The sequence below is a fragment of the Chiloscyllium plagiosum genome, unplaced genomic scaffold (genome assembly GCF_037043375.1).
Source record: "Chiloscyllium plagiosum isolate Xiang-an unplaced genomic scaffold, Cpla_swu_hap1 HiC_scaffold_6, whole genome shotgun sequence".
Taxonomy (NCBI): Eukaryota; Metazoa; Chordata; class Chondrichthyes; order Orectolobiformes; family Hemiscylliidae; genus Chiloscyllium; species Chiloscyllium plagiosum.
This window is the reverse complement of record NW_028270144.1, coordinates 12,757,652-12,782,271: the sequence shown is the minus strand read 5'-3', so window position 1 is coordinate 12,782,271 and position 24,620 is coordinate 12,757,652. Positions and strand designations below refer to the sequence as shown.

The 24,620-nt window shown below is 44.1% G+C and overlaps 1 protein-coding gene across 3 annotated transcripts in view; it reads right to left on the bottom strand.

Annotated features, from left to right (window-relative positions):
* Positions 1-24,620, bottom strand: part of myo16 (myosin XVI) — a 391,172-nt gene that overhangs the window by 42,231 nt on the left and 324,321 nt on the right. For all 3 annotated transcript variants that reach the window (XM_087987876.1, XM_087987875.1, XM_087987877.1), the window contains one exon: positions 9,791-9,893. In XM_087987876.1, the coding sequence (XP_087844002.1) occupies positions 9,791-9,893 (103 nt within the window). The remainder of the gene's footprint in view (positions 1-9,790; positions 9,894-24,620) is intronic.

Here is a 24,620-nt window from a genome sequence, read left to right as displayed (position 1 = left end):
TGGACACCACAGCTGTGTGGTGTTCAGTTCTGTCAGCAGGAAAACCCTATTTTCATCACCAATGTGAGAGCCAGCTTATTTCCAAAGCTTCCTTTTCTACAATTGTCAAAGCAAAGATTATTAGAGGACATTATCCAATTCTCCGCCTCTCCCTGGTGCTCTACTTTCTTGCAAGGAGTGTAGGAAGAAACATATGATTAAGAAAAAGTGGGATGCTTTGAGAATCTACAAATCTAATAGTTGTTGATGGTCATTGAGATATTGGTCCGACATTGTCTTAAGATGGAACGTGTGCCAATTTATAACAGGGATGGGAAGGAGTCTTGACAGAGAGGGCTGGGTGCATCTGCACGTTCAAATGGTTTATGGACTAATGTGCAGGGGAGTGCTTAGGAAGTAGATTTGGCATAAACTCCACAAGACAATACAGTTGAATGTGACATACCACTTAACATTTCCTGTCCTCGGAGTTTCATTCAACATTGTGTGGCACTGCATTGCCACATCTCATCACAATGCTTGTTTGTTCCAATTGGTCATGAACCCAAGAAACAATATGCAAACATGTGGCTATATTAACAAGCTGCTCACAAGCAGAGAATCCCTACAGTGTGGAAGCTGGCCATTTGGCCTATACTGACCCTCCAAAGAGCACTTCCCATGGCAGATCCACCTAACATACACATCCCTGGACTCTTCAGCATGGCCAATCCACATAACCTGCACGTCTTTGGACTGTGGGATGAAATCAGAGGAAACCCATGCAGACATGGGGAGAACGTGCAAACTCTACACAGACAGAGACCCAAGGCAGGAATCAAACTTGGGTCCCTGGCACTGTGAGGCAGCAGTGCTAACCATTGTGCCACCGTGCCATCCTTATGGAAAAAACATTGTTGAAATGCCAGTGCTCTGACACTGCTGGATTTCCTCACAACAAATGAAAAGCTGGAAAGCCGGAAGGTGCTGGTCTAGTGGTATTATTACTAGACTGTTAATTCAGAAACCTGGGTATTGTTCTGGGGACCCAGGCTCAAATCTCACTGCAGCAGATGATGGAATTAGAATTCAATAAAAATTTGGAATTAAATGTCTAATAATGATCATGAATTGATTGTTGGGAAAAGCAATCTGGCTCACTAATGTCCTTTAGGGAAGGAAACTACCATCCTTACCTGGTCTGGCCTACATGTGACTCCAGACCCACAGCAATGTGGGTGACGCCTAATTGCCCTCTGGGCAATTAAGGATGGGTAATAAATGCTGGCCAAGCTGGTGACACCCTCACCTTATGAATGAATTTTTTAAAAAGTTAAAATCAAACCAATCTTTCTGAAACATTTCATTAGGCCAAAAAAAAAGTATTGAAATTGAAATCCACTTACTGTAGTAAGAAAACCTGCAGGCTTGAAATATTCTCACACACAATTAAAATTGTAAGAGATAGAAATGTCTGAAATTCATGTTGATACTAAAAGCATATTTGCACTTATGGTGTTCAATCCTTTATAAAGCTGGTCAAATGCTAACACTAAGTGACAAAATGAACAAAAAGTAGAACAGCAAGAGTAAGAGCTCTTCCAAAGGCAAAAATACTCAGGTTTACGCTTGTCAAGGAGAAAGCTAATCTTTCTTTGAGGCTAAAATCTTTGAGGCTCAGGTCTCATTTGACAGAGAACAGGTTAGAAAATCAAGTGATAATGTCAATCCACCAAGCTGTGACATTCCCAATCTTCTGCTAATTCATTTTAATTATCCAGAATCAGATGTTCTATGTGTACTGACCTTTGTGCCTGATACTCTGCACTATACTGTACTCATAGAGAGTCATTGAGTCATAGAGATGTACAGCATGGAAACAGACCCTTCGGTCTAACTCGTCCATGCCGACCAGATATCTCCAACCCAATCTAGTCCCACCTGCCAGCACCTGGCCCATATTCCTCCAAACCCTTCCTATTCATATATATATCCAAATGCCTCGTAAATGTTGCAATTGTACCAGCCTGCTCCACATCCTCTGGCAGCTCATTCCATACCCATACTACCCTCTGTGTGAAAAATATGCCCCTTAGGTCTCTTTTATATCATTCCCCTCTCACCCTAAACCTATGCCCTCTAGTTCTGGACTCCTCGATCCCAGGGAAAAGACTTTGCCTATTTACCCTCTCCATGCCCTTCATGATTTTGTAAACCTCTATAAGGTCACCCCTCAGCCTCCGACGCTCCAGGGAAAACAGCCTTAGCCTGTTCGGCCTCTCCTTATAGCTCAAATTCTCCAACCCTGGCAACATCCTTGTAAATCTTTTCTGAACCCTTTCAAGTTTCACAACATCTTTCTGACAGGAAGGAGGCCAGAACTGCACACAATATTCCAATAGCGGCCTAACCAATGTCCTGTACAGCCGCAACATGACCTTCCAACTCCTGTACTCAATACTTTGACCAATAAAGGAAAGCATACCTAACGCCTTCTTCACTATCCTATCTACCTGCGACACCACTTTCAAGGAGCTATGAACCTGCACTCCAAGGTCTCTTTGTTCAGCAACACTCCCTAGGACCTTACCAAAAAGTGTATAAGTCCTGCTAAGATTTGCTTTCCCAAAAAGCAGCACCTCGCATTTATCTGAATTAAATTCCATCTCCCACTTCTCAGCCCATTGGCCCATCTGGTCCAGATCATGTTGTAATCTGAGGTAACCCTCTTCGCTGTCCACTACACCTCCAATTTTGGTGCCATCTGCAAACTTACTAACTGTACCTCTAATGCTCGCATTCAAATCATTTATGTAAATGACAAAAAGTAGAGGACCCAGCACCGATCTTTGTGGCACTCCACTGGTCACAGGCCTCCAGTCTGAAAAAACAACCCTCCACCACCACCCTCTGTCTTCTACCTTTGAGCCGGTTCTGTATCTAAATTGCTAGTTCTCCTTGTATTCCATGAGATCTAACCTTGCTAATCAGTCTCCCATGGGGAACCTTGTCGAATGCCTTACTGAAGTCCAAATAGATCACATCTACTGCTCTGCTCTCATCAATCTTCATTGTTACTTCTTCAAAAAACTCAATCAAGTTTGTGAGACATGATTTCTCATGCACAAAGCCATGTTGACTATCCCTAATCAGTCCTTGCCTTTCCAAATACATGTACATCCTGTCCCTCAGGATTCCCTCGAACAACTTGCCCACCACTGAGGTCAGGCTCACTGGTCTATAGTTCCCTGGCTTGTCCTTACCACTCTTCTTAAACAGTGGCACCATGTTTGCCAACCTCCAGTCTTCCGGCACCTCACCCGTGACTATCGATGATACAAATATCTCAGCAAGAGGACCAGCAATCACTTCTCCAGCTTCCCACAGGGTTCTCAGGTACACCTGATCAGGTCCTGGGGATTTATCTACCTTTACCTGTATCAAGACATCCAGCACTTCCTCCTCTGTAAAAGATGTCACCATCTATTTCCTTACATTCTATATCTTCCATATCCTTTTCCACAGTAAATACTAATGCAAAATACTCATTCAGTATCTCCCCCATTTTCTGCAGCTCCACACAAAGGCCGCCTTGCTGATCTTTGAGGGGCCTTATTACCCTTTTGTCCTTAATGTATTTGTAATAACCCTTTGGATTTTCCTTAATTCTATTTGCCAAAGCTATCTCATGTCCCTGTTCTGCCCTCCTGATTTCTCTGTTAAGTATACTCCTACTTCCTTTATACTCTAAGGATTCACTCGATCTATCCTGTCTATACCTTACATATACTTCCTTCTTTTTCTTAACCAAACCCTCAATTTCTTTAGTCATCCAGCCTTCCCTATATCTACCAGCCTTTCCTTCACCCTGACACCAATATACTTTCTCTAGATTCTTGTTATCTCATTTCTGAAGGCTTCCCATTTTCCAGCCGTCCCTTTACCTGCAAACATCTGCCCCCAATCAGCTTCCGAAAGTTCTTGTCTAATACCATCAAAATTGGCCTTTCTCCAACTTAGAACTTCAACTTTTAGATCTGGTCTATCCTTTTCCAATCACTATTTTAAATCTAATAGAATTATGGTCGCTGGCCCCAAAGTGCTCCCCCACTGACACCTCAGTCACCTGCCCTGCCTTATTTCCCAAGAGTAGGTCAGGTTTTGCACCTTCTCTAGTAGGTACATCCACATACTGAATCAGAAAATTGTCTTGTACACACTTAACAAATTCCTCTTCATCTAAACCTTTAACACAATGGCAGTCCCAGTCGATGTTTGGAAAGTTAAAATCCCCTACCATAACCACCTTATTTTTCTTACAGATTGCTGAGATCTCCTTACATTTGACTCTCAATTTCCCTCTGACTATTAGGGGGGTCTATAATACAATCCCAATAAGGTGATCATCCCTTTCTTATTCCACCCAAATAACTTCCCTGGATGTATTTCCGGGAATATCCTCCCTCAGCACAGCTGTAACGCTATCCCTTTTCAAAAATGCCAATCCCCCTCCTCGCTTGCCTCCCTTTCTATCCTTCCTGGAACATTAAGCTGCCAGTCCTGCCCATCCCTGAGCCATGTTTCTGTAATTGCTATGATATCCCAGTCCCATATACCTTATGCAGAGCTTTGTACAGCTATAGCATAACGTCATGGTTCTGGAACTCAATCCCTCTATTAATAAAGGCCAAAACACTGTATGCCTTCTTAACAATCCTGTCAATCTGGGTGGCAACTTTCAGGGATCTGTGTACATGGACACCGAGATCTCTCTGCTCATCTGCACTCCCAAGAATCCTACCATTAGCCCAGTACTTTGCATTCCGATTACTCCGTCCAAAGTGTATCACCTCACACTTGTCCACATTAAACTCCATTTGCCACCTCTCAGCCCAGCTCTGCAACCTATCTATGTCTCTCTGCAATCTACTACATCCTTCGTCACTATCCACAACTCCACCAACCTTCATGTCATCCGCAAATTTACTAACCCACCCTTCTAAGCCCTCATCCAGGTCATTTATAAAAATGACGAACAGCAGTGGACCCAACACCAACCCTTGCGGTACGCCGCTAGTAACTGGACATTAAGATGAACATGTTCTATCAACTACAACCCTCTGTTTTCTTTCAGCAAGCCAATTACTGATCCAAACTGCTATGTCTCCCACAATCCCATTCCTCCACATTTTGTATAATAGCCTACTGTGAGGAACCTTATCGAACGCCTTGCTGAAATTCATATACACCACATCTACCTGTGGTGTAGAGTTTACTCTCATCTACCTGTTTGGTCACTTTGTCAAAAAACTCAATAAGATCCGTGAGGCACGGCCTATCCTTCACAAAACCATGCTGACTGTCCCTGATCAGATTATTCTTTTCTAGATAGTTATAAATCCTATCTCTTATAACATTTTCTAACACTTTTCCAACAACTGAAGTGACACTCACTGGTCTATAATTACCAGGGTTGTATCTACTACCCTTTTTGAACAAGGGAACCATATTTGCTATCCTCCAGTCCTCAAGCACTATTCCTGTAGACAATGATGATTTGAAGATCAATGCCAAAGGCTTGGCAATCTCTTTTCCTTGCTTCCCAGAGGATCCTAGGATCCGGCCCAGGGGACTTGTCTATTTTCACACTCTGCAGTATTTCTAATACCTCTTCCTTGTGAACTTCAATCTCTTCTAGTCTAGATGCAAGTATCTCTGTATCTTCCTTGCCAACATTTTCATTTTCTATAGTGAACACTGTCGAAAAATATTTATTTAGTGCTTCCCCTATCTCCTCTGACTCCACACACAACTTCCCACTATTATCCTTGATTGGCCCTAATTTAACTCTCGTCATTCTTTTATTCCTGACATACCTATGGAAAGCCTTAGGGTTAACCCTGATCCTATCCGCCAACAATTTCTCATGTCCCCTCCTGGCTCTTCTGAGCTCTCTTCTTCGGTCTTTCCTGACTTCCTTGTAACCCTCAAGCGCCCTAACTGAGTTTTCACATTTTGTCCTAACATAAGTCTTCTTCTTCTGCTTGACCAGGGATTCCACTTCCTTAATAAACCATGCGATCTATAACTTCCTCCCTGCCTGACAGGTACATACTTATCCTTGAATAAGCTCCACATTTTTAATGTGCTCATCCCCTGCAGTTTCCTTCCCCATTCTACGCTTCCTAAATCTTTCCTAATTGCATCGTAATTTCCCTTCCCCCAGCTGTAACTCTTGCTCGGTGGAGTACACCTATCCCTTTCTATCACTGAAGTAAACCTGACAGAATTGTGATCGCTGTCTCCAAAGTGCTCACCTACTTCCAAATCTAACACCTGGCCAGGCTCATTACCCAGTACTAAATCTAAAGTGGCTTCGCCCCTTGTAGGCATGTCAGGAAGCCCTCCTGCACACACTGGACAAAAACTGACCCATCTATAGTACGCGTACTGTAGTGATCCCAGTCAATATTTGGATAGTTGAAGTCCCCCATGACAACTACCCTGCCTCTCTCACTCCTATTGAGAATCATCTTTGCTATCCTTTCCTCTACATCTCTGGGACTATTCGGAGGCCTATAGAAAACTCCCAGCATGGGGACTTCTCCTTTCCTGTTTCTAACCTAGGCCATACTACCTCAGTTAACGAGTCCCCAAATATCCTTTCTACAACTGTAATATTGTCCCTGATCAACAATGCCACACCTTCCCCTCTTTTACCATCTTTTCTGTTCTTACTGAAACATCTGAATCCTGGAATCTGCAACAGCCATTCCTGTCCCTGCTCTATCCAGGTCTCCATAATGGCCACAACATCGAAGTCCCAGGTACCAACCCATGCTGCCAGTTCACCCACTTTATTTCAGATGCTCCTCACGTTGAAGTACACACACTTCAAACCAGGTTCTCACTTGCCAGTGTCTGATACTTGATTTGGGAACTCCCTACTCTCATCCTCTTCTGTACCTGTCCTACAATTTTGGTTCCCATCCCCCTGCTGTATTAGTTTAAATCCACCTTAATAGCTTTAGTGAATTTCCCACTCAGGATATTGGTACTCCTCTGGTTTAGATGAAGACGATCCTGCTTGTAGAGGTCCCGCCTACCCCAGAAAGAGCTCCAATTATCCAAAAACCTGAAACCCTCCCTCCTGCAACATCCTTGTAGCCACATGTTCAACTCCTTTCTCTCCCTATTCCTCGTCACACTAGCATGTGGCAAGGGCAGCAAACCAGAGAAAACAACTCTGTTTGTCCTAGCTCTAATCTTCCATCCTAGCTTCCTGAATTTCTGCCTCAAGTCCCCATCTCTCTTCCGACCTATGTCATTGGTGCCAATGTGGACCATGACTTGGGGCTGCTCTCCCTCCCCCGAAGGATCCCAAAAACATACTGTTGCTTTTGCAAATTCCTTATTGCTTCTAACTGTCTCCTCAACTGATCCACTCAAGCTGATAAGATTCACATCCAACAGCATTTATGGCAGATGTAACCCGCAGTAACCCTTAAACTCTCTTTAAACTCCCACATCTGACAAGAAGTACATATCACTGCAAAGGCCATTTTTGCTCCTTCACAATCTACAGACCCAGAAAATAACACCGTCTTATTCCTCTACAAAACACTGCCCTAAGTTAAATTAATAGTTATGGCTTATATTTTAAGTTTAATCAAGAAACATATCTGCAAAAACATATAATCAAGAAAGAAACCACTCTACTCACTACTGCAGCCTTTCTGTTGGACACACTTAAAACGATTAACATATCTGATTCTATGTTGTGAACTTCACCCAAACAGGTTCCTCCAAGATTAGTTGTGAATTTCACTGTTTGTTATTTTTCCCAGACACACTCCGATGTCCAGCGATACATGAATTCAAAACAGCAAAGGCAGTAACTATGCAGGTTCTCTCTCTCTCTCTCTCCTGCACTGTCCTCACCATGTGCTTCCTTTGTCTGCTCTTCTCCCTTTTAAAACTGCTGTTGTTTTGACTTTTTTTCCCAAAGTTCCAAAACAATGCAACAGCATATAAAACAGTAATTGCTGCTCCTGGAATTCGAGGAAATCACCTTCAGCACCTAAAATACCTCAAAAAAGAAGCAGCTGTTACAGCCAAAAAATTTTCCCGTCCTCCCCTGTCAAGTGAAACTCTGTGCTGCAAGCAGAGACTTGCAAAATCTAACCTTAGATTTTCATTGAAAACAAGAATAATGGTCAAATAACTCTTCAGAGGCCAGCATTCCATCTCCAGACACCCTTTATGTACAAATGCATCATCATTGACAATAGCAATGTCTCTCACTAAGTCAGGCATCCCCTGATTCAATGTCCCTGACATTCAATTTTTTATGTCAAACAGTTCTCCCTGATTGGATCAGATTAATAGCCCTCATCAAGGAGTTCATATTCAAGAGACCCAACTAGCTAACCTGATACAATCACTACAAATAGTTGAATCAAAATTGCTTAGTTTTTTAAAGAAAACCATTAATGGAGCATTAAAGATTAAAAGTTTATTCAGTGGAAGATGCAGATTCCATGGAGCAAAATACCTTTCTCATTATTTTCTGCATACTGCACATTCTGGTAAGCTTCTCTGTTTGAACTTTAATTGAAAGACAATAATACCACTGCATAATGTTCAAACAACATTGAAAAATACAGGAGAAACACTCTGCTGGCCTGGCAGTAGTTGTATTGAGAAATGTCAAGGTCATTGACCTGAAACATTAACCACGCTAATTTCTCCACAGATGCTATTGGGCCAGCAGATTGACTCTGGGCAGCATCAGGAGGTGGAGAAGTCAATGTTTTGGGTGTGACCCTTCTTCAGGACTGGGGGTGTAGGGTGTAGGGGGAACTCCCCTGTGCTGAGAGGAGCAGCACAGGGGAGTTCCCCCTACACCCTACACCCACAGTCCTGAAGAAAGGTCACACCCAAAACATTGACTTCTCCACCTCCTGATGCTGCCTGGCTTGCTGTGTTCTTCCAGCCTCCTGCCTGTCTACCATGGATTCCAGCATCTGCTATTTTTTGTTTGATCTATACCAGAGTGATTCTTGCAGTTTGTTTTTTCTGTACCAGATTTCCAGAACCTGATGTTTTTGTTCTTTTGCTGTTAGTATTATGGCAGGATTCTAAACTGGATGGTTGCATGTATGTTTTAATAATTGTCCATTTATTTATACCTGATTGCACAAATTTGTGTTGACTGCTTCAGTATAAAGGCTGATTGCCGGAGCAGCTGCTTCCTGTGAGAACTGGTGATAGCTTTTCTGGTGTTGGGATGTGACCAATTTCATCAAGGTAGCAATTACTATCAATTCCAGACTGTCTTGACACTATTAAGAGTAAACCACAGAGCGTAGGACTAATGTAATATTGTTGTTAAGATCATGTGACAGTGACAGCACTCGTCCCTGATGTATAATAAAGTATCAGTTTAATTTTTGTACCAATCTGGTCACTTTCATGGTCAATGTTTGTTGCCAGACCACAAATTAATTGCTTTATTGATCTCATAACTTGTGGTCATTGGACGTGAATTCAGAATTACTGCTTCGCTGGTGGACCTGTGATTTTGTGACCAGTTCTCCCTGTCAGCACTATTTTTAGAAGACCTCAATTTCTGGTCGAGCCCTTTATGTTTGTGTTGATCAGCAGCAGCATCAATAGAAGCTAAATGGTGGATGCATGTCTTCAAGGTGGCAATGTTTCTATTGTAATTTATATGATGGCATACACATGCCAGTCTAGTTGTAATGCAGTGACCACACAAAAAAAAACTCACACTTTAACAGTTACGTACCTGCCAGCCTTGTAACTTACACCGTTGCAGAATGAGGCAACACTTCTCTTCTGCAGAAAGCTTTTTCCTGTCTCCCAGTATTATGTCAGCCAGAATCCTGTACCTGCATGGAAAGTCATAAAGACATAGAGTCATAGAGATGTACAGCATGGAAACAGACCCTTCGGTCCAACCTGTCCATGCCGACCAGATATGCCAACCCAATCTAGTCCCACCTGCCAGCACCGGGCCCATATCCCTCCAAACCCTTCCTATTCATATACCCATCCAAATGCCACTTAAATGTTGCATTGTACCAGCCTCCACCACTTCCTCTGGCAGCTCATTCCATACACACACCACCCTCTGTGTGAAATAATTGCCCCTTAGGTCTCTTTTATATCTTTCCACTCTCACCCTAAACCTATGTCCTCTAGTTCTGGACTCCCGCACCCCAGGGAAAAGACTTTGCCTATTTACCCTATCCATGCCTCTCATAATTTTGTAAACCTCTATAAGGTCATCCCTCAGCCTCCGACCAGAATTGCACGTAATATTCCAACAATGGCCAAACCAATGTCCTGTACAGCCGCAACATGACCCCCCAACTCCTGTAAAGTGGAGTACAAAAACAGAAATTTTCATGATTTGCCTCCCTTTATTTTGGATGACACTGCCGTAAAGTGATGCTCTAAATCCTTCTCTATTTGGCTGTCTTGAGTATCACTGACTGAACTGGTCCTCACCCTGAACAACTTCTCTTTCCAATCCTCCCACTTCCTCCAAACGAAAGGAGTGGCCATGGGCACCCGCATGGGCCCCAACTATGCCTGCCTCTTCGTAGGATATGTGGAACAATCCATCTTCCGCAACTACACTGGCCCCACCCCCCACCTTTTCCTCCGCTACATCGATGACTGTGTCGGCGCCGCCTCGTGCTCCCACGAGGAGGTTGAACAGTTCATCCACTTCACCAACACCTTCCACCCCAACCTCAAATTCACCTGGACAGTCTCAGATTCCTCCCTCCCCTTCCTCAACCTTTCTATTTCTATCTCAGGCGACCGAATCAACACGGACATCTACTACAAACCGACCGACTCCCACAGCTACCTGGACTACACCTCTTCCCATCCTGCCCCCTGTAAAAACGCCATCCCATTCTCCTAATTCCTTCGACTCCGTTGTATCTGCTCCCAGGAGGACCAGTTCCAAAAACGCACAACCCAGATGGCCTCCTTCTTCAAGGACCGCAATTTCCCCCCCAACGTGGTCGACGATGCCCTCCACCGCATCTCTTCCACTTCCCGCTCCTCCGCCCTTGAGCCCCGCCCCTCCAACCGCCACTAGGACAGAACCCCACTGGTTCTCACCTACCACCCCACCAATCTCCATGTTCAGCGCATCATCCGCCGTCATTTCCGCCACCTCCAAACGGGCCCCACCACCAAGGATATATTTCCCTCCCCTCCCCTATCAGCATTCCGTAAAGATCACTCCCTCCGTGACTCCCTCGTCAGGTCCACACACCCCCACCAACCCAACCTCCACTCCCGGCACCTTCCCCTGCAACCGCAGGAGGTGCAAGACTTGTGCCCACACCTCCCCCCTCACCTCCCTCCAAGGCCCCAAAGGAAACTTCTATATCCGCCACAGATTCACCTGCATCTCCACACACATCAACTATTGCATCCTCTGCACCCGATGTGGCCTCCTCTATATTGGGGAGACAGGCCGGCTACTTGCGGAGCGTTTCAGAGAACACCTCTGGGACACCCGGACCAACCAACCCAACCAACCTGTGGCTCAACATTTCAATTCCTCCTCCCACTCCACCAAGGATATGCAGGTCTTTGGACTCCTCCATCGCCAGACCACAACAAAACGACGGTTGGAGGAAGAGCGCCTCATCTTCCACCTAGGAACCCTCCAACCACAAGGGATGAACTTGGATTTCACCAGTTTCCTCATTTCCCCTCCCCCCACCTTGTCTCAGTCTAATCCATCGAATTCAGCACCACCTTCCTAACCTGCAATCTTCTTCCCGACCTCTCCGCCCCCACCCCAGTCTGACCTATCACCCTCACCTTGACCTCTTTCCACCTATCACATTTCTGACACCCCTCCCCCAAGTCCCTCCTCCCTACCTTTTATCTTAGCCTGCTGGACAAACTTTCCTCATTCCTGAAGAAGGGCTTATGCCCGAAACGTCGATTCTCCTGTTCCCTAGATGCTGCCTGACCTGCTGCGCTTTTCCAGCAACACATTTTCAGCGCTGTCTTGAGTATCATACAAGACACTTGCTTCCAGGTTAGTTAATTAATGTATTTAGTTAAAAATTACACAACACCAGATTATAGTCCAACAGATTTATTTGGAAGCACAAGCACTAGCTTTTGGAGCATTGTTCCTTCATTAGGGAGCAGCATTCCTAGAGCTAGTGCTTCCAATTAAACCTGTTAAACCATAACCTGGTGTTGTGTGATTTTTAACTTTGTCCACCCCAGTCTAACACTGGCACCTCCAAACCACAATTAATATCTTGTGAGGAGACAGAAGGCAATCCAAACTTTTGGAAGTAGTAATTGGATATCATGGATATTCTAGTTTTTGACCCTTGGCAATCCCACATTGTGATTTGCTGGCTGTGAATGCATGACTTGCATATTTAATTTGATTTATTTTGTTTGATGTGATTTGATTTATTGCTGTCACATGTACCTAAGCACAGTGAAAAGTTCTGTTTTGCTAGCAGTACAGGCAGATCTTAATGTACAAGGACATACAAATCATAGGGTGCTTAGACAGAGCCAGGTATACAAGGTTATGACTACACAGGAGTAAAAGCAAGGTCAACAGTAGACCTGTCTATTATGTATAGTCATCCAACAAAATTCCTCTTTTTCTAATGTAGAATTCATTTCAGCTTTTGCATGGTTTTAGAGAAGGCAATTGTAACTGATTCCTAGAAATTCCAGCATAACATATCCTTGGTAAACAGAATAAGGACAATAAACGAATTACAGTGACAAATGTTGGACAAATAGAAATATGTACCGTTACATAGGTACTAAAATACCATTAGAGCTCATTAAACCTTATATTTACATGTTTACTCTTACTGGTAAATATTATTCATGTAAGAAATGTGATCACAGTATATAAATTCTTCAGTACTCCTATCCTTTCAATGTATCTTTTTGTTTGGAGCATTTCCACAAAAATAATGAGCTTGATTTTTTTCCATTTGGCAGATTTGCAAAGAAGCAGAAGTGTGTACTAATTGGAGAAATACAGCTTTGTATTCGAGTCTATTCTTCTGCTAAAGCAAATAAGTATATAACCTTTTTCACTTACAATTGTATGTGGAAGTTTATAGTTTTATATTATTCATATAACCAATTGGCAGCCAATTTTTGCATCATGCTTGAGAGACAGGATAGGCTTCATGCAGCATCTCTTAATCTGGTACCCACAACTACCAGCTCAGGTGTTGGCACTGACATTCCTGATGAAGGGCTTATGGCTGAATTGTTGACTCTCCTTCTCCTCGGATGCTGCCTGACCTGCTGTGCTTTTCCAACACCACACTTTTCAACTTTGACTCTCCAGCATCTGCAGTCCTCACATTCGCTTTGTTGGCACGGCATGTATCTTAGGGGCTAGTGGAGAGTTGGGATCTCATACCTTGAGTTATTGGATACCACTGAGCTACAACCAGATCATTGAAAAGATGGGTCATTTGCCAACTCGCTAGAGGGCAAGGTTTTAGATGAGTCATGCTTCAGAAGATCTTGAAGGTTGGCATACAGGCAGGTGCTGATGGGCATGTATAATGCAATGTTGGGTGTATTACTTGGCCTACCAAATACCAGTCAAAGAGTTTTCAGGATTTCTACACCAATTTGACAGAGGATATCACTCGGAGTTTTCCCTGTTGGCAATCTGTATTCCCCTGCTGTACAGGAAACACAGAAGTGTTTCAACAGCAACACACATACCAGCTGAAGCCTTGGGAGTGGATAGATAGATATATGGCAGTTTGCATATGTAGCTTGGTGAGAGAACTCACACAAAGAAGAAACCTCCCCACTTTGCCTGCACCAATCTATCTACCAAGCATATGTCTGTCCATGACAGTGGAGTAGGAGTCCCTTTTCACACTGAGGACTTGCTCCATCATGTTCTATGGTTCTGCCACCATGTTAAATGGGATCGATTCAGAACTGGTAAGCCATGAGGGGGCTATCAGCAGCATCATGCATTTATTGCACCACAATCCGTTATCATCACGGACTGGCTTATCCCTCACACTACCATTACTATCAAACCAAGGGATCAACCCACTACCCAGATTGTAGTCAGGTGTAAGGAGTGAAGGAGACATATCAAAAGAAGCATCAAGCATGCCTAAAAATGAGGTATAAATATGGTAATGCAACAACCCAAAATTACAAACATGCTAAGCAGCGGTAGAAACATGCTATGAGCAAATGCAACCAGAGCACGAAGGCTTTCAGTACTGCTGTTTTGGCAGGCTGTTTTGTACAGACACACAGATAGGTTGCTTGTCAGTAGGCATATGTCTGGTTGTGTAGGTGGGACACCTTCCTAAACGGTTCACCAAAACATCAGCCTAACACCCACAGCATGCCCAACTGCCTACTGAGCAACCCCCAATGCACGTTCATTCGACCAGATGGCCTTGTCTATAAGTGGGTGGAGTCAAAGAAAGGCCACCAGCATTCTTAAAGATCCATCCCAACCTGACAATGTTTTTCTACGACCTCTACCATCGGGGGGTTGGTACAGAAGCCTGAACATATGCACCAGCCGGTTTCACAACAGTTTCTACCCTACTGTTGTTAGAATACTGAATGGACTCACAAACTCTTAACATTTGCCTGTACCTCTGTTTTTATTTTTGCTGCTGATTACCTATTATTTACTAGCTATGCCACTTAACAATGTGATCTTCCTTATTGCTCGCAAGACAAAGCTTTTCACTGTGCCTCGGTACATGTGACAATAAATTCAATTCAAGGGGAGGGATGCCAATGTTGTTCAGGTGCCATGGTACCATCACTCATGGGCACAGTCTACACTCAGCTCAAGGGTTTGGTCATGTTCAGTTGTCTGCTTAAGTCAATCCTGGTTAGGGGATCTGTCTGTCTGCAGTCCAGGGGTGGGAAGTGGACAGGACTGTAGGGCTGTCACAAGCAATCAGAAAAATTGGGATCATCAGTCGAGAAGATGTGAGCACAGAGGGTTGGTCAATCATATCTAAGACCCACTCACAGAAATTAGTCGGAGTCTAATTTGGGGTGGCACGGTGGCTCAGTGGTTAGCATTTTGCCTCACACTGCCAGGGATCCAAGTTCAATTCCAGCCTTGGGTGACTGTCTGTGTGGAGTTTGCATATTCTCCCCGTGTCTGCGTGGGTTTCCTCCAGTTTCCTCCCACACTCCAAAGATGTACAGGTCAGGTGAATTGACCATGCCAAATTGCCTGTACTGTTAGGTGCATTAGTCAGAGGGAAACGGGTCTGGGTGGGTTACTCTTCGGAGGGTCGGTGTGGACCTGTTGGGCCGAAGGGCCTGTTTCCACACTGTAGGGAATCTAATCTAAAAAAAATCTAGTCTGTGGTGAATTCAGTTCTGGATTCTATGTATTGATTATTGAGGATGATGAAAAGTGGTGGTGTAGAGATTTAGCCCATAGGTACTAAAATACATTATTGTGCTCTTACAAAGATCACAAATTGAATCTTGAACAGGATCAAGAATCAGACTTTCACATCTACCAGCTTTTTATTTAACCCCAGGGTGATTTTTTTAATGGACTAAGTTACATGTTCTTTTTAAGGTGGGCAAAGTTATAAGTCATACAGTATCACATTACAATCCACATTACAATTTACTTAGAAGTGCAATCTTTCAGAGCGCTGCTCCTCTATCAGATAGCTAGTGTGGCAGGATCTGTGTCCTATAATGCTGCCCTACTTGCTTCCTGATGAAGGAGCAGTGCTCCAAAAGCTTGTACTTCCTAATAAACCTTTGGACTATAACCTGGTGTTGTGTGATTTTTTTAAGTTTGCCCATCCCAGTCCAACACCGGCACCTCCATGTCATATTTTAGGTGTAGGGGAGAACATTATATTTCTTACACAAGTACTAAACTGCAGAAGACAGATCTGTTAACTAAGACTTTATAATCTGGTAGAAATGTTATGGGTATACTCACATCAGATATTATTTGAAAACTTTTCCCATACAATTTAGAGAATGCTAGTTAATCGACGTTAAACATTAGTTATGCCAGATTTTGAGTACAGAGGTTACTGTCTGTCCATGTTTGCTACTGTTGCAGCAGTAACACACAATTTCAGTGCAGTCTCTTCATTCACACGATTACTGCATTTGTCTGAGTGGGACCAGCGCTGTTGCCTACCTCAGCACAACATGGGCATGGGAGTAGGCACTGAAAGATTATGGCACAGACCATCTTCTCTAAAGGCTACACTCCGTGGAACTGTTTGGACTGACATTGGGCGTGTGTGGAGACTAGACAAGTGAAACACAAAGGCTCAGAAGTCCTCAGCAGTGGTGCTAGAGACCAGAGGATGGTGGAAGTGAAGAGGGAGAAGGAAGTCATCGGTCAACAGGGGACAGAGAGACCTTGAGAATTGCCTTCCAAAGGAAATGGAAGTAGGTGCTGTGTGAGGTCAATGCAAAGCATCTAGGTCTGAGGTCCTGGTGCAGTGCTAAAACAAGTTTAATGTTCTTAACCAGATGGTCAAGGTTAGTGAAAGGATCACCATATGATATCTTGTACACAACACTCCATCAACTTCCCATTTTAATACACAAGCTCCTGTCGTTACCAATTAAGGCTCAAGCCTAATACCCAGACACTGCACCTCACCCTCACAGACATTACAATGATGTAAGTCTCACGGCTTGCTCCTGCTCCTTGTTATCTAACTCCAGCTATTTAGCTATGGTGGGGACATCATCCGAACACAGGTCAACACAGTGACTGACAGGCTTACCTTTCTTTTGCAGGATAGAAGGCAAACCAAAAGCTTTTGAATATAATTTGATATTAATTCATTAAGGAGTTGACAGTTGTGCACCCACTTTAACAGACTAGTTCTTTCTGTATGTGTTTTTTAAAAGTAATTTTCATATTTAAAATTGGAATAGCCATAGGTCATGTAATAAATACAAAAAAAGTTCTTTTTTTTGATAAACCTATGTGATTGTAACAAGGTCAGCCAGGTGGACCTAATAGGATAAGAGGTCCCTGATTGGTGCTGGTAACCTGGTACAATCAGGGATCCCTGGCTGACAGATATAAACAGGAGTGTCAGAGGTTCTGTTTACTCTGAGAGCTGGCTCTGAGGGATCTGGACCAGTATCAAGGAGTCTCCACATGTAAGTAAAGGGTGGCTTGGTGACATGATACCGGCCTCTGTGGAATTATTTCAAAGATCAGATTTCAGCTGATTAAGCATAATGAGCTAGATTAACACCCTTAAGTACATCAATGAATATTATTTTAAGCAAAGATTCTTGAAAACATATTTCTTCTAAACTACTACTTTTGGTGGCATATCTATGATTTTGAGCAGAAGCTTGAGAAGAAAGGCTTGAACTTGTTAAAATGGAAGTTTGACCACAGTTTGTAGTCAGAATGATGATTGCAACCAGAACTTAAACTTTACAGTTCAGGCTGAGCCCATGAATAACTGGCCAGCACCCACTCTGCATCTGAAGGAGCTCAACACCCTCTGCAATGACATTGCTAACAATCCCAGATGTGATTCATTCGAGCAACTGCAGAAATACAACTGGAACGTCATCAAAAAGAACATCCGGTGGCTAACCCAAGATATTCCCTGACAGCAACCTACAATGCCACAATGATGAGGTGCAAGTGTTGGACTGGGGTGGATAAAGTTAAAAATCACACAACACCAGGTTATATTCCAACAGGTTTATTTGGAAGCACTAGCTTTCAGAGTCCTGCTCCTTCATCACCTCAGCAATGTTCTGAAAGCTAGTGCTTCCAAATAAACTTGTTGGAAAATAACCTGGTGTTGTGTGATTTTTTTTTTTACAATGCCACAGATCTCCAAATATCACCTTTGGCAAAGTTGTCCTGCAGAAGGAGAAAACTAGGTTCCTTATGCCTTACAGTGTCCTATAACCTCTGTATAATATTTTACTCTAATATATTCAACGCTTTACATCTGTACTCATTGTTTATTTTCTTTCATAGGATGTGAGCATCAAAGTCAGCATTTGTCATTTTATCTTTTCCCAATTCTCTTGTCGATCTCTGTATCCAAGGAAAGATTGTCAGTGATGGTAGAGCCAAGGTACGTAAACTGATGGACGACATTGAGTTCATAGTCATCGATGGTGATGGCTGGTGGTGCCCCTGTGCTCAGGACACTCATCTTCTTCAGACTGAGAGTCAGCCAGAAATCGTTGCAAGCGTGAGAGAGGCAGCCTATCAGTAACTGGGGTTCCTGCTGGGTGTGTGTTGCAACTGCAGCATCATTGGCAAACAGCATGTCTCTGATGAGTGCAGCACGTAGTTTTGTCTTGGCTCTGAGGCGGGCCAGGTTGAAGAGCCTGCTGTCTGATCTAGTGCGAAGGTCAATCTCCTCTGTTGCGGTGCCAAAGGCATGTTTCAGGATCACAGCAAAGAAAAATCCCAACGAGTGTGGGAGCGAGACACAGCCTTGTTTGGTGCCGCTGCGGATGTTGAAGGATTCAGAAGGCTGCCATTGAACTGTCCCCTTCATGTTACAGGATTCTATCGTGCTCTGCAGTTTCAGTGGGCAGCCGATCTTCAGGACAACCTTGAAAACACCGTTTCTGCTGACCAGGTCTAATGTCTTGGTGAGGTCAATGAAGGTGACATACAGGGGCATTTTCAGTTCTCTGCAATTCTCCTGCAGTTGGCAAAGAGAGAGGATCATGTTTACTGTTGACTTTTTAGCTCGGAAGCCACACTGTGACTCTGGGTATACACGTTCTGCCATTTTCTGCAGTCAAAATGACCCAAGCGAAGGCTGTGTCGACAGTGTTGAGGAGAGAGATACCTCTGTAGTTGTTGCAGTTGCTTCTCTTGCCCTTGTTCTTGTAGAGGGCAATGATCTTGGCATCCCTCATGGCCGATGGTACAGCTCCTTCTTGCCAACACTGTCAAGTCATGTAATGGGAGCAGGAAGCTAGTCTTGCAGCACTTGATCAGATCAGAAGGAATCCCATCGCTACCGGGGCCTTAACTGAGGTCAGGCTGTCAAAGGCCTTGCTGAACTCTTCTACTGATGGCTCCGTGTCTAGCTCGTCCATGGTCAGCAAGCACATGGTACCATCAAGTGCTGGAGCGGTCATGGTGTACTCTCTGGAATAGAGATCAGAGTAGTGTCCTACCCACCTCTCCACATGCTGGCCTTTGTCTGTGATTACCTCCCAGTAGAGGATTTGAGGGTAACTGCCTTGCTCTGAGCTGGTCCTAATCCCTTCTTGATGCCTTTGTACATTCCCCTAATGTTCCCCGTTTTAGCGACTGTCTGAATGTCCTCACTTAGCTGTGTCCTGTACTGGTTAGTGCAACACCTGGCAGCCTGCTGAACCTTGTTCCTGACAGCCCTGAGAGTCTGCATTTTCTTCCAGCTAGCTGACCACTTGTACTCAGCTGGCATGCTTTGGGGGGGGAGGTGACATGACATGGAAGTGAAAAGCATCATAGCCTGTAGGAACCACCTTGAAGGAGTGGTCCTTGCAGATGTTGCTTTCATAATGGTCTTGCAGAAGAGAAAATCCCCACATTAGAGCATGAAACCTAATGGGGAAATGCATAAACTCCACAAAGCTACATATATAGAACCAGCCAGTAAGCAGCTGGATAAAGAGAGGCCTCAAGTAAGTGCCAGGCTGTAAGAATCTGAGGCATCTTCTCTCAGCAGTGGGGTAGTGAGGGGCTGTGGCTGAGATACAAGAAGGGAGATATGGCAGTGGCTGGTGATCCATATTCCGTAACATGCGTGCTTTGAGAAAGATCTTTTAAATTCACTTGTGAGATGTGGATTTTACTGGCTAAGCCAGCATTTGTTGCATGCCCCTGGGCTGCTCTGGAGAAGTTGGTGGTGAGCTGTCATCCATCTGCTGTGTGTTGACCCACAATGGCATTAGAGAGGGAATTCCAGGATTTTGACCCAGTGATACTGAAGGAAAAGTGATATGTTTCCAAGTCAGGATGGGCAGTGGCGTAGAGGGAACTTGCAGGTGATGGTGTTCCCATGTAACTGCTGCCTTTGTCCTTCTGGTTGGAAGTGGTCATGGATTTGGAAGGTGCTACCCAAGGATTTTCAGTGAATTTCTGCAGTCTATCTTGTAGATTGTACACACTGTTGTTACTGCGTATCGGTAGTGGATGTTTGTGGATGTGGTGCCAATCTAGGTTGCTTTGTCCTAGATGGAGTCAAGCTCCGTTAATGATATTGGATCTGCTGACTTCCAGGCATGTGGGGAGTATTTCACCACACTCTGGACATGTGCCTTGTAGATAATGGACAGGATTTGGGGAGTCAGAAAGTGAGGTTCCTTCCTGCAGTATTCCTAGCTTCTGATGTGCCCTTGTAGCCACAATGTTAAAGTGGAGAATTAAGATGAGTTTCTGGTCAATGGCAGCCCCAAGGATGTTTATAGTGAGGGATTCAGTGATGGCAACACCATTGACTATCGAGGGGTAGTGGTTAGATTGTCTCTTATTGGAGATGGTTATTGTCTGGCATTTGTATAGTATAAATGTTATTTGCCATATGTCAGCCCAAGTCTGGATATTGTCCAGATTTTATTGCATTTTAACATGGATTGTTTCGGTACCTGAGGAGCTATAAATGGTATTGAACATTGTGGAATTATCAGCAAACCTCTTCATTTTTGACATTATAATGGAGGCAAGATGAAGCAGCTGAAGATAATTGGGCCTAGGTCACTACCCTGAGGAATTCCTGCACAGATGTCCTTGAACTGAGATGACTGACCTCCAACAATCACAACCACCTTCCTATGTGCCAGGTATGATCCCAACCAAAAAGAGTTCATCCTCAAGGCCCATTGATTCCAGTTTTGCTGGGGCTTCTTGATGCCACACTTGGTTGAATGCAGCCTTGATGTCAAGGGCTGTCACTCTCACCTCATCTCTGGAATACAGCTCTTTTGTCCTTTCTTGAACCAAGGCTGTAAAGAGGTCAGGAACTGAATGGCCCTGGCAGAACCCAAACTGGGTGTCACTGAGCAGGTTATTGCTGAGCAGGTGCTGCTTGATAGCACTGCTGATGACATCTTCCATCACTTTACCGATGATTGGGAGTAGACTGATGGGGCCGTAATTGGCTGGATTGGATTTGTCCTACTTTTTGCATACAGGATATACCTGGGCAATTTTCCACATCGGCGGGTAGATGCCAGTGTTGTAGTTGTACTGGAACTGTTTGGCTTGGGAAGCAGCAAGCTCTGAAGCACAATTCTTCATTTTTATTGCTGGAATATTGTAAGGGCTCATAGTCCAGGATCTCCAAATGTTTCTTGCTATCACAGGGAGTGAATCAAATCGGCTGTCAACTGGTATCAGTGATGCAGCGGACCATTGGAAGAGGCCAAGATAAATCGTCCATTTGGAACTTCTGCCTGAAGATTGCTGCAAATGTTTCAGCCTTATCTGTTGCACTGATGTGTTAGGTTCTTCCATCATTGAGGACGGGGATATTTGTAGAGACTCCTCCTCCAGTGAGTTGTTTAGTTGTCCACCTTCATTCACGACTGGATGTGGCAGGACTACAGAGCTTAGATCTCATCAGATGAGAGTGAGCTCACTTACTCTATCACTTATGCTTAGGCATACAAATAGTCTTGTTTGTTAGCTTCACAAGGTTAACACCTAAAAGAATCATAGAATCCCTACAGTGTGGAAACGGGCCATTTGGCCCAACAAGTCCACATCGACCCTCCAATGAGTATCCCACCCAGACCCATTCCCCTACCCTATTACTCTATATTTCCTCTGACTAATGCACCTAATCAATACATCCCTGAGCACTATGGACAATTTAGCATGGCCAATTCACCTAACCTACACATCTTTGGACTGTGGGAGGAAACCGGAGCACCTGGAGGAAACCCACCCAGACACAGGGAGAATACGCAAACTCCACACAGACAGTCACCCAAGGTTGGAATCTCTGGTGCTGTGAGGCAGCCAGGCTAACCATTAAGCCACAGTGCCACCCATTGATATTGCAAATATTCAAAACCAGCAATGCCTCCCAATTATATTTACAAGTCACATTACAGTGCAGCTATAAAGAAACATAATATGAAACCAAGAACTACAGAGTTGAGGTCTGAAACAGAAACAGAAATTGCTGGAGAAACTCAGCAAGTCTGGTAGCATGCATGGAATGAAAGCAAAGTTAACATTTCAAGTCTGGTGACTCTCCATCAAAACCGTTAGCAGCAGGGAAAAAAAAAAACTTGTATTTATGCTGAAGCTGAATTTGGAAGGTGTGTGTGCGTGCATGTACTTCCGAATGCCCAGATCGGTGGACATGGAGTCCAGAGAGAGAAATGGAAAGGAGTCAGGACAGAAAATAAACTGAACAAGAGAAAGAAAGACCAGGAGTGAGAAAGTAGGCCAGCGGTGCTGAATGCAGCCCATATGTCATAATGGGCATAGGAGTATGCGGGAATGGGTGACTGTGCTAAAAGCAACCAACATCACAACAAGAAGAGATGTGAGGTGGGTAAAGAAAATATGGAAGAATGGAATCAGGCTGTCACTCAATGTTGGATCCAAGAGGCTGCCGGGACCCAAGCGAGCTTGTGCCAAGGCTGCAAGCAGGCTTGCCTCAGAAATGATAGCCAGCATACTTTGAAGTGGAAGCTCAGGGTCATTTTTGCAGGCTGTGTATAAGTGGTCTACAAAGTGATCACCCAGTCTGTATTTCACCTCCCCAATATGTAGGAAACCACAATGTGGAAGGAGGTGGTATGCCTGGTCATGGTATCCATTGAAGACGAAGGAAATGGCGGCTTACAATCTTTTGGATGTGGAGGTTGATGGGGTAGTAAGTGAGGGCCAGAGAAACCCTGTCATTGTTGTGGGAGGAAAGGGAGGGAGTGAGGGCGGAAGTGCAGGAGATGGGTCAAATACAATAGCACAGAATCCTCAGTTGAGGAAAAATGGTGGATATTTCAGGCCTCCCTGCAGAAGATGGCATCACCAAAACAGAAGCGACAGAGAAGGAGGAATTGAGATTAGGTTAGATTACTTACAGTGTGGAAACAGGCCCTTCGGCCTAACAAGTCCACAGCAACCCTCTGAAGAGCAACCCACCCAGACCCATTCCCCTACATTCACCCCTTCACCTAACTCTATGGGCAATTTAGCCTGGCCAATTTACTTAACCTGCACATTTTTTGGACTGTGGGAGGAAACTGGAGCACCCGGGGGAAACCCACAAGACACGGGGAGAATGTGCAAACTCCACACAGACAGTTGCCTGAGGTGGGAATTGAACCCGGGTCTCTGGCACTGCAAGGCAGCAGTGCTAGCCACTGTGCCACCCCTTACTGGAATTATAAAAAATGGGAAACAAATAGCCTTTTGCAATTTCAACAAGGATAGAATGGTTCGCACAATGTTGCGTCCCACGGGTTGATAATTCCCGATTAGACAGAAGAGTCTTCTGTGTTGCTTTCAGTGAGTTAATCATTTCAAAACTGAAATGGTCAGTTAAATATCCAAATTAGCTATTGATATCCTATACAGCAAAAACCTGAATTGTTTAGAATCTATATGCTGCTTTTCATTGGTTATGCTGTTTAAAAGTTCTCTTTTCCAATATGCCTCTTCATCTAATTTTACGAGGAGAGTTATACCACAACATATCATGATTGTAAAAAGCACATGATAGAGATAAGTGATCCAATAACCAATGGCTTGGATCTAAGCTGTACAGTCCTGTCATATCCAGCCATGAATGGTGGTGGATAATTCAACAATTTACTGAAGGCAGCTCCACAAATATCTCTGAATTATGGGAGGTGCCAGTAAATCAGTGCAAAAGACAACACAGAAATATTTACAGCCATCATCAGCCAGACGTGAGAGTGGATGATCTACCTCAGCCTCACCCCAAGGTCTCTAGCTCATCAGATGCCAGCCGACAGCCAAGGGAATTCACTTCCATGCTTTTATGAAATTGGAGAGACAAAGTTGGTGCAGAAAGGATATATCCCCAGGCTGTGGGAGTGAATACCAGAGGGTAGTATCAGAATAAAAGGCAACCTATTTCAGACTAAGACGAGGGGAAATTTTGGAATTCTCTACCTCTGGAGGGCTGTGTAAGTACAGCCATTATGTAAATCGAAAACAGAGACTGAGATTTCTAGTCACAAATGCCATCCAAGGCTCTGGGGATAGCATGAGAACATGGAGTTTAGAGAGATGATGAGCCATGCTGGATAGTGTACTTCTGCTTTTAGATGGCTAAAGGCATTGGATACTGCAAACATTCTGGGGCTCAAACAACATTCGAGCAACAGTATTGAGGACATGCTCCAAAACTACTCACACCTATAGGCCAGTTGTTCAAATGCATTTATAACATGAGCATCAACCCAGCCATATGAAACATTGCCGAGATGTGCTGTTCACAAACAGGGAGAAATTGATTGTCAAACATCAGCAAAGTGATGAATGTGCATTCGATGTGCTAACAAGTGATTCTTACTAAGCAATAACCTGCCTGTTAATGCCAGTGCGTGTT